Below are 15,366 nucleotides of genomic sequence, written 5' to 3' on the forward strand. Positions count from 1 at the left end.
TCTCAGGTTGTAGAAAAATGCCATAAAGTGTTTGCAAGAAGTTAAGGAAGATTTTCCCCCAAAAGATGAGGTTCCTTTTTACATATCCAGTTAAAAATGGCATCATTTTTATTATTTACATTAATTTAAACTGTGCTAACGAGACTTATTGATATCTAGTTCAGGAGTTGACTTCTGAACCTCCCATTTTGAAAATCTTTTTCTGCTCAAGTAATTGAAGAGAAAACATGTGATTTTTTCCTCTGATTAAAACCTTGTCAAGCGGTCTATTTGCGAGTCAAAACGAGTTTATTTGCGACAGGCTTTTTCGCATTAGTCAACTCCAGCTGGAGGTAGTTCCTTTCTATGGACTTTTCTTGTAATAACGCAATACTAGAGGGCCAAAAGTTGGCTTAAAAAAGGATCGAAAAGAGAAGAAAAAACTTGAACCACCCGAAAAGAAATAAAAAATTTCTTTGAGGTCTTAAGACTTTTGTTCATTTGAACCTTTAACTAAAGAAATAATTTAAAACTACATTTCTTGGAGGTCAATTAAGTGTATTGTATTTTTCAAGATAGCTTAGATTCTTAAGCTGACAATATTTTTTACAATACATGTATGTGTCTAACAGAATTGAAAATATTCAAATTATAAAAGGTTGAGAAAGTTATTTTTCATGCACTTAAACAGAGAGTGAAATTATCGGAGCCAAAGCAGCATAACTAATTCATTTAGAAAGAAAACAGCCAGATAAAAGTTCAACAATTCTAGATGGCTTGCTTATCATTGCTTTTGTGCAGGATACTCGACTTTAATACAACTTTCAGGGCTGAAGAAAGAAGAGTATTCAACGATTGACCTTCAATCTTGACCTTTAAGCTCTGATGTAATAGGAATGATATAATGGTACAAATTTTCTGGATTGAACTAATTGCGTAAAATGACATGAAAATTAAGATACCAAACGGAAGATGTCAATAGATGAAAATAAAAGATAAAAGATTAATAGCGCCCACTTCGGCCATGGCGATGGCTGCTACTTTTCTTGGGCGTGCGGCTTCTTCTGGAACCAACATGACTTCTGGATCTACTGCGGCTTGATCTGAAATAAAGCAGATGTTTGTTACAAGTTATCTGCATACCTGGTTACAGAAAATTTTTCACAACGGCGACAGGTAAATTCTTCATAGAGCCTGTTTGATGCGATAGGTTAGAACCTGAGGTGCTGGTACACTAGTATAAATAGTAAATACGATAATTCTACTGATTCACATCATTTGACAGTGGCTTGGATGTTAATTTTTAGGACTAGTGTTTCTTTTTTTTTTTCGTTTCTCACTGCGATGTTCATTTTGTAAAAAAAGGCAATCAGGCTATTGCACAATATATTTTTTTTCTTTTTTCCCCCCATTATCATTATTATTAATTTTCAAAAAGTAACTAATAAATGGGAATACCTGCATTTTGCCGTTTTTCATTCAATCAAATTTAAGCTGAGTAAAAGACTTTTAAACACATCCACTTACACGCCACAAATCCAAGCCTGCTTCAAACGAAAAAATATCGTGCAAACAGATTACATGATGTCAGAAGAAGAATCAATTGCCATGTATTCTTTCATTCGGGTTTGTTTGCATATATACTTCCAGAACGCAATTGGAACAAAAGATTATGTTCCTCGATTGTGCTCGTAATATTATCCGTCCAGAAAGTGAGTATTTTTGTCAATGATATTTTTAATGAAATCTTCTGTTCAGGATTTGATTTGTGCAGCAGCCTTGTTGCACTGGATTATAACTGCAGTAAATGAAACCATGGGTCATTACTTCGAATGAACTCAAAAGCTTCAGGCTGAATGAGAAATGTTCTTTCGAAAACTTTAACCTTAAACCTCTTTTTTCCAGTCCAAAAAGCACTTTGGAGCTGTATATAATTTGGAAACAAGTTTTCTCGTAAAATTTACTCCAGGAACCCCTATTTTCTAGGTCATTCCTGAATCTTTGGAAAGCCTTGTTGAGGAGAGTAGTTTTACACATTTAATTCACTGATATTAAGGAGTAAGTTTTCGGAGAAAATTGAAATCATCACAAAACTTTCATAGAATTTAATTTACGTTACCTGTTTCTGTTAGACCTTCTGTGACGACTGTACAAGAACCTTCTTAGCTCACGAGAGATGGGTTTCAAGTGCATAAAATTACAGAATCCACTCCTGGTACATTCACTGGAAAATTTAAAAGAAAAGAATGCAATGAAAATATGATAAAGATGAGTGAAAATAGAGCTTCCACTATACAGTCAATGAAAACAAAGTGGGATTACAGAGGTCGGAGCAACCTTTATTGAGGATTCATAAAATTACGACCAACACTTATCCAAAAGCACATGAATTTCCTTTCAGAGCCCAATTTTATGTGATTTTTTGGAGAAGTGAGGGCTAAAATATTAAAAAATCAACTTTTGGAGAAACTTTGAAGGCCATAAAAAAAAGAGAGTTTTGGGAAAAAAACAGTCTTATTTTAGTCTTCAGAATAGTCCCTGAAGTTTCCATTATTCGATTTGAGACACCCTGTATTGCAAACATAGAGTTAGGATAATTTATGCAACAGTCTTACCCCATTTCATATTGGCGACAGCAAGCTTCACGGAAATCTGTGACAGGACTTAATTCAGCATAGACAGGGCGACCACCAAACCAGCGATTGTTCAAATCAGCGACCGCTTTCTCAGCATCTTCTTCACGTCTGAACTATTAAAGCACAAGGCAGAAAAAAAATTAGAAGTAGGTTGTGATGCATACATGGTAGGTGTAGGTGCGTACATATGAAAAACTATGGTAAGCACAATAGAAGTTGATGAAGTGAACTTTTTTTAGGAACGATATCTTAGTAAAAATTAAGTAGAGGCTCACAAAATTTTGTTTGTGCCTAATCTGCAAGCCTCATGTATCAGACGCAGTTCTATGCCACCTACAACAAATCTTCAATATAGATTCGATTTATATTTTAATATAAACTTAAATTTATCACTCATTTTACTCGATAACTACAGCTCCACGGCAGAATAGTATCCCTTATGGCTGTTTTGTCTGAAACGATGTCAACTTATGCAGACTTACGGCTTTCTCACAGGTCTCGTTTTTAAAAAAAATACGACAAATTTTGCTGTATTGACTGAATTGGTGATTTCATCTAACATTGATTAGAGGAATTTTAAAGGAAACTTGATTTTAAAATCTGACTTTACCATTCTCTTCCATAACACAGCAGTGCAGTCCCAACATACCTCATAATATGAACGCTTCTACTCGGCTCAAGGGTAGAGACCCCATTTTCTTGTGATTTATAAAGACCCAAATTCTTGCTAAAAATCCCAAAATTCTTACTAAAAACTGCCTAATTTTTCCTAAAATTTTACCCCATTTCTTGCATTCTTGCTGAGAAACTAAAAATTCTTGCTACAAATCCTAAAATTCTCACTGAAAATTCAAAAATTCTCACTAGTAACTGCCAAATTCTTGCTAAAAATATGTGTTTTCTTTTCATCTCTTATTTTAAATTTAAAAAACGTGGTTGGCAAAGCCAGTGGTTTATTGCGAAATGAGGCTCAAATCTATGATTGGTCGGTGACGGAAACCAAAGTTTTACGAAGTTTTCCGCATCCCGCCCGCTGGAATGATCAGCAGCTCCGGACCCGTTAAAGATTATTTTTCATCGACATTTTCGAAATCAACAGAATTCCATGATGCCTCTGAGCTCGGTCCAAGTGCTTAAAAACGACTTTGAAAATTCGCACGAATTTCTGGAGTCTCTACTCATGGGCACCACACCATCAGTGAATCCAATTCTTTAATGCAGTTGCTAAGTGCCTGAGCCGAGGTTACTCTCAAATTTTTTATGGCTATGTTAACAAAAGCGACGCTCAGACAGCTCATTAGGCTACTTATCAAGCACTATTAAGAACATGAAATAGCACTAATTGAGGACACCGCACCAAGAACAACCTATAGGCATACAGGTCGTTATTACGCCAATCTGCTTTTCGGATTCTACGTACCCTGGACTATGCTGTGGTAGTGATAGAATATAGATAGGTAACGTCTCGAGGTCGAAAAACCTTTTTTTTCCGAGGCAAGTCAGGCCTCTGGATCGATGGGTGCAAGAACGACCTATACGCGCGGCCTTATCATTCTCGGTTAGCGGGCATCGGCGCGGCGCGGCGATAGTGATGGCTCGATTTTTTTATCTCATTTTATAAAGATTTGTTTTTATTTCAGAAAAACGAGCTATTGAAATAATTTATTCTCCTCTCAAACTATCCTTTCCTCCAAAAATGTATACTTCGCATTTTGCCACCAAAATGACTGTTGGGCGTAATACGGGCCTATAAATTTAAGGGCCTATAATGTGCTAGTTACCCCTCTCTATACTCACCATCGATATTCTTTTATTTTGCGTTAATCATGCGTGATTAAAATGATTTATACTGCATATTGCCACCAAAATGACTGTTGGACGTAATAACGACCTATAAACCGCTTTTTTAAATTAACTATATTAGAGTGTAAACCCAAAATGTATCGCAAAATCTACCCGGCATCCTTCAGTAGAAGGGTTAGGTCACCCAAAAACACCAAAACAGGGTACCTGCATAGAAAAGTCTGCGCAGTACATCAAAAACAAAACTTTAAATGCGTTTTTCTCAAAACGCGGTTTCCAGTTATAGGTTGTTCTTGGTGCAATGTCCTCAATTGTGCTCATCTCATGAAGTTTGTGCAGTGGCTTGGTAGGCCGTATAAATACACCTTACTTCGTAAGATGTCTCCCGAGAGACCTCAATCTCATAAATGAGTTAAATCAAGGGCCTAGGGGGGTATCAACTTCTAGAATGGTGAAACCAGAAAATCAAAATCATCACATACATTTCATTAGAAATAAATCAGTAACAGAGCTCTGGCTGGAAACTTTACTTACTTTAATATATACATTTCCGACGAGATGATCGCCTAGGTTGTCACATACATTCATTTCTTCAATTTCTCCATACTGTAAACACACAATGCATATTTTTAGGCAGGTTGGTTTGAACATCATTTCAAGACAAAAAGAAGGTTGAAATATAAATTAATTTACACTTTCATCTGGGGTTGTGCTGACTGACAAAATAATACACATTAAAGCAACCTCAATGTCAACCTAATCACCTAATCTAACATCTGCTATGATAATGAGCTAGGATTGGGAAAAGAAAAGATTGGACAAACGTCAAATCAGAAAATGGCATCAGTCGGCATAAATTCATGGGTAACCAAAGGGCGAACTGATGATTAATGCATTTACGATAAAATGACATTCGTCCATTCTTTTCTTTATCCACTTCTAATAGGATCAGACAATGTGTAATTTCCTCTTATGTTTTATTTGTTTTTAACAAAGAAATGAAGCAACTTTCTTGGTTGAAATTTTCTAATATATTCTGAATAAGTTAAGAAAAATTCAGAAATAGTTCTAAGATGCTGTGCTGATTCGATTTCTGTCAAAAAACTGAAGCACTACAGAAATGCAGTTGGATGATTCTGGTGAATTTAAAGAGAGGATTTAGGTATGAATTCTCCAAAGGCAGATCTACTTCTGAATTGCATGAAGGAAAGAGACGGTGAAAACCACAAAATTGAGATTAGCAGTTGCAACCTCCAACTACTGTTTACGATCTTTTGTGGAATATTGCCTGGGTAAAACTGCAATTTGAAGAAAAATTACATAGTATATTTGTAACACATTGATTAAATAAAGAGGAACAGAAAACAAAAATGAAAAAAATTAAAATACTAAACGAGGTAAAATAATTTTTTGCAGATAATAGGTGTTAGGTTTTGGTGAGTAACTTACTTTGTCTTCACACTCAACGAAGACATCCTCAAAAAAGTTGTCATAATGTTCCTGCATCTCTTCATCGGACACATTAGAGACCACTGAAACATTGAAAGATGAATTCAGACCAGAATAAAAAAAATCAATAGTGTTGAACAGATTGATACTTCATATTATTTGTGAATTTTTATGGAGACATGGTCATTTACATTCCTTGATAAGTTGGTAAGTAACAGCAGTCGGCTGTTGATTAATTTATCTTCAAAAGTGGTTAGCAATTTTTCACTTAACAGAGGGGATCGGATTAATCATATTATCTTTCTAATTCTTGACCACTCAACGTTTCAAAGAGTTGATTTTTGATCAAAGGGTAAAGATTTTTCAAAATATGAATGACAGAAATACCTACTTTATTAGGACTTTGGAAAAATGTCTTGTCAACAGAAATGGGCCTGTTGCAAACTTTTGCTAGAGCAGAATGAAGAGTTGTTTCCTATAGATAATGCCTCAAAAATCACGATGAGCGCATCGGCAAAGTCTGAAATGCACTCATAACTTCACAATCTGCGTAAGAAATTTGCGTTATTTTGAGATTCCCGCTTCAAAAACGATACTACTGCACAGGTGAACATTTTGTTAGAGGAGTCGCTCCATCGTCGGCAATATTCATCATGGCCGACGCTTGCGCAGTTCCTCGCGTAATTCGAGGAGAGTTCAAGGTCAATTAAGGCGGGCGAGGAAAATATGAACGTAAACACGCCGATTGTTATATGGTTTAATCCTGTTCAAGTGTTATCTCGTCCCATCACACGTGTTTTGGCGGACTGGCGTCGGCCATGATGAGTATTGTCGCCAATGGAACGACTCCTCTAACAAAATGTTCACCTGTACCGTAGTATCGTTTTCGAAGCGGGAAGCTCAAAAAACCGCAAATTTCTTACGCAGATTGTGAAGTTATGAGTGCATTTCAGACTTTTCCGATGCGCTCATCGTGATTTTTGAGGCATTATCTGTAGGAAACAACTCTTAGTTTTGCTCTAGCAAAAGTTTGCAACAGGCCCATTATGTACGAAAGAAAAATGCAATACCTACATAATTTTTCTGAAAACTATGGTGAATTTTTACTAGCAATAACCAATCCGATTCAGTATAAGATAATTAATCAAAAAAATTTATCTTAGATTAGCATGTGAAAAGAAACGGATGTTTCTTGAACTTTTTCCATTTGTACATCCATAAAGATTAAATTATTGTAAAAAACATATACACATGTGTACTCATTGCAAATTAATGGCAATATTCAAGTACGCAAATTTCAGCAGTCTGGGCAGTTTTGAAAGAGCAAAATTATGATGCAAGTCTTTAAGAGAAAACTTGCACTAATTGGCTGTGTAAATTTTAAGCAAAACACATTAGTCATTAAAATAGAATTATCAATAATTCATGCAGAAGAAGCTAGGAAAAAGTTTTATGGAAAGGTGAGTGACATAGGAGAGAACAGAGAAATCAAAAAAATAAAATAAGATAAAGCCACAGAAACAGGATGAAGAGATATTTGACGAAATTGGGAGTGATAGTTGAAAGATACTTGGATGATTTGAAAGTGGTTTTGAAAGGAATCGAGATCATTCACTAGTGGAGAGGGGAGCATGAAGAAAATAATAAAAATACCAAACGAAGCAGAAAAACGGTAAAAAGACAGATAATGGATAACAGCTGGTTCTTTGACAAGTTCTGAGTATCGGTGCAATCCAGATCATAATCACATCCTAAGATGACCAAACCAGCCTCCTTTCAGCTGCACCATTTGAAACACTACTATCGCCAGAACAGAGAAAAATCATTACTGGACAAAGGACAAGCCTCAACAGCAACAAGAAACGATAAGTACAGATCACCAACTGAGTGAATTTCGCGGCAATAGTGCACTGTACACTAAGCGCTTGAGGTTTACAGCGAAAATAGCTTTTTACTGCCTATAATATATCATTCACTGCGGTAAAAAAGAACCAGAGGCACAGTTTGAGTTGTCAGCGTTTTGAGGAAACTCAATAATCTATTCCCTTTGAAATATTTCACTCTGTTCCTCCTCTCTCATCATTCGCTGCCAAAAGCATGCTCAAGACATTTTAACCTAGATACTTGAAAGGATGTGTGGAGTAAAAACTATTTTTTCAATGTATTTATTGAAGCTTTAAATAAAAAAGTAAACAAATTAAAATTAAAATAAAAAAGGGATTATTGACAAAACTATTCCTTTTAAGCCTTTATTATAACTGAAGTAGTCTGGATTAAAATGTCTGATGAGTAATCTCTAGTAGAATCTAGAGTAGTTTTGAATCCTTTGAATTTTGTGTGAGTCTGCCGGCAGAGATGAGTTTGTTCTTCTCCTAGAAAGTGAGCATGCTCTCAGTGGGCGACCACAACAGACACAAATACTAAGAAAATCCACCATCAGGACATGAATAGTTAAGGAATTTGTGTGCATTTTAAGTGCAATAAACGCCATGAGCAAAAGGTGGGACGCACTGAGAGTGAATATACCTGAATCAGCCAATGACAAGACTGTCTGTTAAAAGAGGCATAAAGGAAATGCACAGCTTCAAGGTATATTGTAACGCATGACACTTTTGCCTGCACCTTGCCAGACTGATGAACTTTCTTTAAGAATAAGGGACAGGAATATTGGTTTCTGAATACAAAAAGAGCCTTGATGTTTCTTCATGATGCATCTGATCACCTGAGAATCAAATTTTTCTGGGGGAACCTACCACTGGGGGATAATTACTATTATCCAGAATATCGTATCAGGACAAAAAGAAACAAGCACCACTTTCAGACTTAACTCCAAATATACATAAAAATAGTCTATATTGCGTCCAAACATTTCTCATTTATTTTTCCTTTTCTGACAGATATGCGCTCAGTGTTTCAAACCCACAGGCACCGTTAAGCAAAAGGCTCCTAAAAAATCGGTCATAACCCTGAAAGGATAAAGACTCTGGCCAAAAAAGCTTCTAAAAATTACCACAATCCTAATTTTTCTGAGCGGTTCTTTTCTATGAATTGGCATTGGATTGACTTTGCAAAGCGAGCGGTTGCACTCACAGTACTACAAGTCTTATGCTGTGATACATTACAAACATTCAATTAGGCTGCTTAAAAATTTTTGAAGGCCCCTAAGAATTGAGCATATGGGCCTGATGGCTCCTCAAACTCAAACTCAGGTGAGTTTGGAACGCTGAATGTGTTACTTGGACAGTAATGCAGCTAGCTGTAATGTGTGTCTGGCTAACTGGCACGCAGAGAAAAATCTTAAATTACATGAAGCAAAACTGATGGCACGTCTCGCTAACATTGTGAGGAATGAAAGAATACAGAGCTCAATGAAAGAGCTGTACTCCTGTTGGCTCAATGTAGATTAGTTTTAATGATTAAGTATGTGGATATTTGGGTAATTCTACAAGCCCACTGCCAATTCAGCTGGCAATTACCACTTGAATGGCTGTATAAAAGTCAGGGGAAAAAATGGGAAAAGAGTTTCTCGATGCTCTTGTGTACAATTGTTTCTGATGTGGAAGTGATGTTGCTTGGGCTGTTGAATTAAAATATTTGCTTTCGGTTCGGACGTTAAGATGATTATGGTTGCTAAATTGAACTTCAATATCCAAGTCAGCTGTTATCCTTACCTGCTCTTGTTATACCATACTTCTCTTCAATTTTATACTCACAATGAGATCCATCGGCCGATTTTGCTGAATTTTGAGGATTTGCATACATGTTTTGCAACAAGATTGTCTGAAAAAAGAAGAGCTGAGAGTTAAGAGGGATCTGCTTGGTCAGTAAAATTCCTGAGCCACATGTCAATGGTGAAACTGCAAAAATAAGTATCTCAGATCGCAACCTTTCTGTCATTGCTTATTTATTTACTTTTTTTTACTTTATTCCTTTGTTACTTATTTTATCACGAAAAAGACTACTGCATATCATATTTTGTAAACTTTGGTGATAATTCATGTCAAAAATATTCTGTGAAAATTTTAAGCCATGAAGTTGGTTCTTTTTAAAAAATAAAACTGGAGCAGGGATTGTGAAACACTGCAACCACGATACGCATTTGTGAAGTTTCACCGTCTATATCTTGTTTGGAAACATTGTGCAGATTTCCTGTCATAATTCACAATATCATTGGGAAACTGTTCCCTTGAAAACTTAGGTGACTTTTCCTCTGTGAGTAGGTACTATATTCTGTAAAAATTCTTAGGAACGATGCTACTTTGTTCTCAGTTAAAAAAATGAAATAGTAGAGGAGATATTGTAACACCAAGATCAATTCATAGGGTCTGGAAATTTCACCTTCCCTTAAGTTTCAGAAAAAAAAGTACTTTCGGCAAAAATTTACATCAAAGTTTGCTCAGAACTTACTTCAGATATTCTAAATCAAAAAGAACTTATCTTGGCTAGAAATCTGTAGCTATCTTACTTGCCTTCCTCGATCAAAAGTTAGAGGTGGAGGGACATCTATGTAAGCCTAAAACTCACCAACCAAGCACGAGGTGGCAGTTACTCTGTGGAAGGGCTCGCTTCAGATAAGTTCTCTTTCTTTCCTGTATGCGTAGAGTAGGGGATACGCCCAGAATCAGGAATTTTCTATGCTGCTCATATAGCAAAAAAGGACAAGTTATTGGAAAGAAACTCTGAAAGGATTGAGATGGCAATCCTTTCCCTGCAAAATATTCTAATGAAAGCTCCTTTGCATAGTACAAAATAACCTAACTATGGAATACTCTAAATAATTCTTTTACCTGACTGAAAGTTGGTTTATTATGGATTCGGGAACATCTATCGCCATGTCTACAAGCTCCTATCTTGAAGTAGAAAGAGCAGTTGACTCTGAAAAGGAACAAAGCACAGATGAAAGATAAGCTCTCAACATTCTGGAAATTTCAACACTAGTATGAGATATTTTGTAAAAGAAACTGAGATTACAACAGATGTATACAGGGTGTCCCAAAAGTCCCTTCCACCCCCTCTAAAATTTTACCTAATTAATATTTTGAAACGAAACTTTGGGGATGTTCATCGATCAATGTTAGCTACTTTTGGGGTCCCCCAAAATTTTCGGGCCCCCCCGTGGGGAGGGGCTGCGGACCCCAACTTTTTTTTTTCAAATAGCAACCCCTATCTTGTGATACCTCATTCGAAAGAGCATAAAAAACTAAGAATTTTGGCGCAAACCGCAGATCAATATCTTAATTTTTGACCGAGTCATGATAGGTCAAAGGTCAAATTTGACCTATTTTCAAAAAATCATAACTTCGGTTCAAATTATCGTAATGAAAAAAATAAAACGGGAAAATTTACCAAATTGTAAGCACTTTTAAGTAAAAATCACAGAAATTACTTCAAACTAATTTTAAGGGGGGTTTCGGACCCCCAAATACGTCAATTCAAAGGCCATTCAATTTTCCCGCGAAATAAGCCAATTTCCCCCAGATTTGCCTCCACATTAGTTCAGTAAGGTCAAAATCAGTTCAATATTACGTTGGCAAGTCCCCAAATTTCGGGAAAAGTTAAAAAAAAAAAATTTAAACGGTCAAATTTTATCACCTTAAATTTCGTTTTTTTTAACTTTTCCCGAAATTTGGGGACTTGCCAACGTAATATTGAACTGATTTTGACCTTACTGAACTAATGTGGAGGCAAATCTGGGGGAAATTGGCTTATTTCGCGGGAAAATTGAATGGCCTTTGAATTGACGTATTTGAGGGTCCGAAACCCCCCTTAAAATTAGTTTGAAGTAATTTCTGTGATTTTTACATAAAAGTGCTTACAATTTGGTAAATTTTCCCGTTTTATTTTTTTCATTACGATAATTTGAACCGAAGTTATGATTTTTTGAAAATAGGTCAAATTTGACCTTTGACCTATCATGACTCGGTCAAAAATTAAGATATTGATCTGCGGTTTGCGCCAAAATTCTTAGTTTTGTATGCTCTTTCGAATGAGGTATCACAAGATAGGGGTTACTATTTGAAAAAAAAAAGTTGGGGTCTGCAGCCCCTCCCTACGGGGGGGCCCGAAAATTTTGGGGGACCCCAAAAGTAGCTAACATTGATCGATGAACATCCCCAAAGTTTCGTTTCAAAATATTAATTAGGTAAAATTTTAGAGGGGGTGGAAGGGACTTTTGGGACACCCTGTATGTCTCAATGGTTAACAACGTGGCTATTAGGAGCCTGATCCATTTGAGCACGGCTACCTTTAGTCTTTATTTGCTATTCCCAGAGATTAGCACTGTAAGCACTCGTTCATACTCTTACAAGGGGAACTTCCCAAGCTGCCGCCTCTGATTCGGCTGAAATAATTTGTATGATTTCTTTGAATGTCCATTACAATGTTGTTTTTATGGTTTTTCCCAATGCGCACTTGAAACACTCCAAAAAAATTCTGAATAATCCAGTTTTGAACACGCGTTGACAGAGCAAACCGGGAGGGCTAGGGAGGCGAAGGAGTGCGACTTGCCTTGCCCAGCCCTCCAAGCGCGCACTGTCTACGCGGGCTCAAAACCAGATTTTCTGGAATATTTTGAGAGTGCTTCCAGGGCACATTGGAAAAAACAAAAAAACACTGTCCTAATGGACCAAAGAACAAAATTTCAAAAAGAGAACAAAAACAAACAAAAATTGTAATTGTACAAAATTTATTCAGTCCAATCGGAAGCAGCAGCTTGGTAAGTTCCCCTTGTTTACTTGTCCGTTTGCACTCCTAACTCCTAACTTGAGATGACTTGACATCAGAGGCAAACTAGGGCTGAGAAATGGACTGGGAATACCATGTCCAATTTAATTGTCCTTTTGCTGGGTTGAGGCAGTCTTAAGCTTTTGCGCAATGCATTCTGGGTATGATCGGTATATCTCAAATTTTAACCTTTGGGTAGATTACTTTCAGAAAACTAAGTATCAGTCTGTAGATAGTTCATTGAATGTGGTAGTGCCAAAAATTATTCGCCAAAATCTTAAAATGAAGTCGAAAGTAACGTTTCCATTGTACAACCAATTTCAATGTATTGATATCCACGGTTAATTGGAAACAGTACTTTGGACTTTGTTTCACGATTTTGGAGGATTATTTTCAGCATGAAAATTTATCAATGTCTGAAGATTGAAATTTGGATTTCCCCAAAATAATTCACCTAGAGGTTAAAATTTTAGATTTATCAACCGTAACCAGAATGCTTTGCGCAAAAGCTAAGATCCACCTTAAGGGAATAAACTGGTTAAAAGTCACCCTAAACAGCGTCTAGCACACCAGGGCTCTGTTTCGTGTTTTCACCTATCTGTTAAACTCTGCTTACCAACGCCTGTTTAATGAGTCTCCTAATTAAGAATGGAGCACGGAATTCATTCACGCTATGGTCTTGATCCGGTCTCCAAGTCAAATCCAGTATTGGAGCAAGGGTTTCTTCTGAATGATTGTGATTGAAATACAATATTGCTATCGGTAACTTCTAATAAAAGCCTATATACAACGATTTAAACGGTGAATTCTCAGAGCAATGTATTTGATGACAATTTTACATGATGGCCTGAGGAGGAGCCTTGGTCCGTTGACTAGAGTAAGAGGAAATAAGAAAAATTTGGGACTTACTTGTCTTTTTCTGTTCCAAAGATTGATGCCAAGTATTCTGCCATGTTTGCTAACGCTTTAGTGAGTTCGAAAATGCAGTGGGAATCAGTTAAATGCAAAATTAATCCAGCGGGAGCCGGTGGTGAACGAGGACGCAATGCATGTCAACAAACCGACGGCTAAATAAAAATGGCGGATGGTGATTGATGACGGCCGACTGGTGGTACGACCGGTTATTTTCTTGGCGGTAAATTTGATTTTTCCTCTAGAATTTTAAGGATGCGAGTTAGGTGATCGCCGACTTACACCGTCGATATGTTTCATTAAAATTAATAATCCTCAATCAAACGTAACAACCGAAATTTTAAAGCCCTTTAAACAAGATAATCTTGATATTTAAGGCAAACTCCTAGTCTCAGACGTAAATAGCCTAGTTGCTAATTGGCTTAATTAATTAACTAACTAACAGGAAGTTAAATATAATTTTTACACTGATGGTTCGCCACTTTCACAGCGAATGGACTTTACAGAAATAATCTTATAGATAGAAAGAAAATAAGTTCAAAATTTTCTTTGGAGCGCTGCGAATTTCAAACAAATTCTTTCAAAATTGACTGTTCTCTAATAAATCATGTACATATTTATCTTTTTCGTGTGATTTGGTGTCTCAGGTGCACAGTGTCTAGGTACTTTCATTTTCTCCAACATTAATATCTCTTTTTTTACCTGAAACTGTATACCTCCTGCTAAAAGAAATTTCTACAAATTTTCCTGACACTTCATGTCATTGAGCAAAGAGAATTGCAAAAATATAAGCGTATCCACAAGGAAACTGCAGGAACACATATCGTCTATGGTGAAACTGCAGAAATGCGTAGGTATCTCGGTTTGGGGCATTGCAGACTTCCCGTCTTACTTAATTTTATACATCGAAAACGAATATACGTTATTTCTTGAAAACTCCGGTGATTTTTCTTATCTATTTGAAGAATATTCCGTGAAAATTTCAAGTGATTACTTCGTTTGGTCTTCTTTTAAAAAATAAAATAGGAGCGAATGTTTTGAAACATAGCAAACGAGATGGGTACGCATTTTAGCAGTTTCACCATCGATATCTAAATTTGCAATGTTGCAGACTCCTTGCCATGCTTTAATTTTCATACAGAAGAGTATTTCTTGAAAACTTTCATGATATTCCTTCTCTGTGTGAAGAATATTCCACAAGAATTCCAAGCAATAGCAAAGTTTTTTCTCTTTTGATACGGAGAGATGGGAGGGGAGATTTTGAAATACCTCAAACGAAATTCGTATTCTTGCACTTACCTACACTGTCAATATATTTTAAAAATAGAGACAATGAATGGAAGACTTACCGACTCTATATTAATCAAATTCACTTAATTTGATGATGATTTAAATTTGATATCACATGGGGTTGAATCTAGGAATTTGCAGCCTTGGGCCGACTACAGTTTGCCACCCTTGAATTTTGAAAAAGATAACTTTGAAAGCCTTAGAAAGCAAAAAAAATGATCACTTCTGCAATCTGCCGCCACAATTCCTTGATTTGCTACCCCCTTTGCCAACATGGGCTACGACGCATGTGATCTTCCCTTAAATCCACTTCTGAGATCACAAAGGTACTAGCAGTGTGAGGAAAATTTTCCAAGAAGACTCAAATGTTAAAACAAAATATAATATTTATTTTCAGGCAGGGTGCTCAAGGATTAATCATTTCAAATTTATCTATTCATTTTTGAGAAAAGTAAAATAATTCCTCTGACAATTCCCATGTTTCTAAAAATAGAATTTACAGCATTCTTAAATAAAAATGATAAGAAGTAATCAATGAAAATCACCGCTTTCATTTATGCTTGATAAATTTTAG

At 36.2% G+C, this 15,366-nt stretch overlaps 1 protein-coding gene across 1 annotated transcript; it reads right to left on the reverse strand.

Moving 5' to 3' along the window:
* Positions 1-520: 520 nt before the first annotated feature.
* Positions 521-13,669, reverse strand: U2af38 (U2 small nuclear riboprotein auxiliary factor 38). Its single transcript, XM_019050904.2, has 8 exons — positions 13,500-13,669; positions 10,655-10,742; positions 9,581-9,647; positions 5,868-5,950; positions 4,953-5,024; positions 2,595-2,728; positions 2,099-2,203; positions 521-1,082 (listed from the first exon to the last, which is right to left on the reverse strand). The coding sequence occupies exons 1-8, from the start codon at positions 13,541-13,543 to the stop codon at positions 983-985; spliced, it is 693 nt and encodes a 230-aa protein (XP_018906449.1). The 5' UTR covers positions 13,544-13,669; the 3' UTR covers positions 521-982.
* Positions 13,670-15,366: the final 1,697 nt, after the last annotated feature.

Source organism: Bemisia tabaci, chromosome 5, assembly GCF_918797505.1.
Source record: "Bemisia tabaci chromosome 5, PGI_BMITA_v3".
Classification (NCBI taxonomy): Eukaryota; Metazoa; Arthropoda; class Insecta; order Hemiptera; family Aleyrodidae; genus Bemisia; species Bemisia tabaci.

What these genes read in the sequence shown, in the direction of transcription:
- U2af38 (XM_019050904.2), bottom strand. Translation starts at nt 13,543, where the DNA reads ATGGCAGAATACTTGGCATCAATCTTTGGAACAGAAAAAGACAA. An exon ending in ATAAACCAACTTTCAGTCAG is followed by an intron (nt 9,648 to 10,654) that starts GTAAAAGAATTA and finishes TTCTTTTTTCAG; the next exon opens with ACAATCTTGTTGCAAAACAT. An exon ending in AGAAGGTCTAACAGAAACAG is followed by an intron (nt 1,083 to 2,098) that starts GTAACGTAAATT and finishes GCTTTATTTCAG; the next exon opens with ATCAAGCCGCAGTAGATCCA.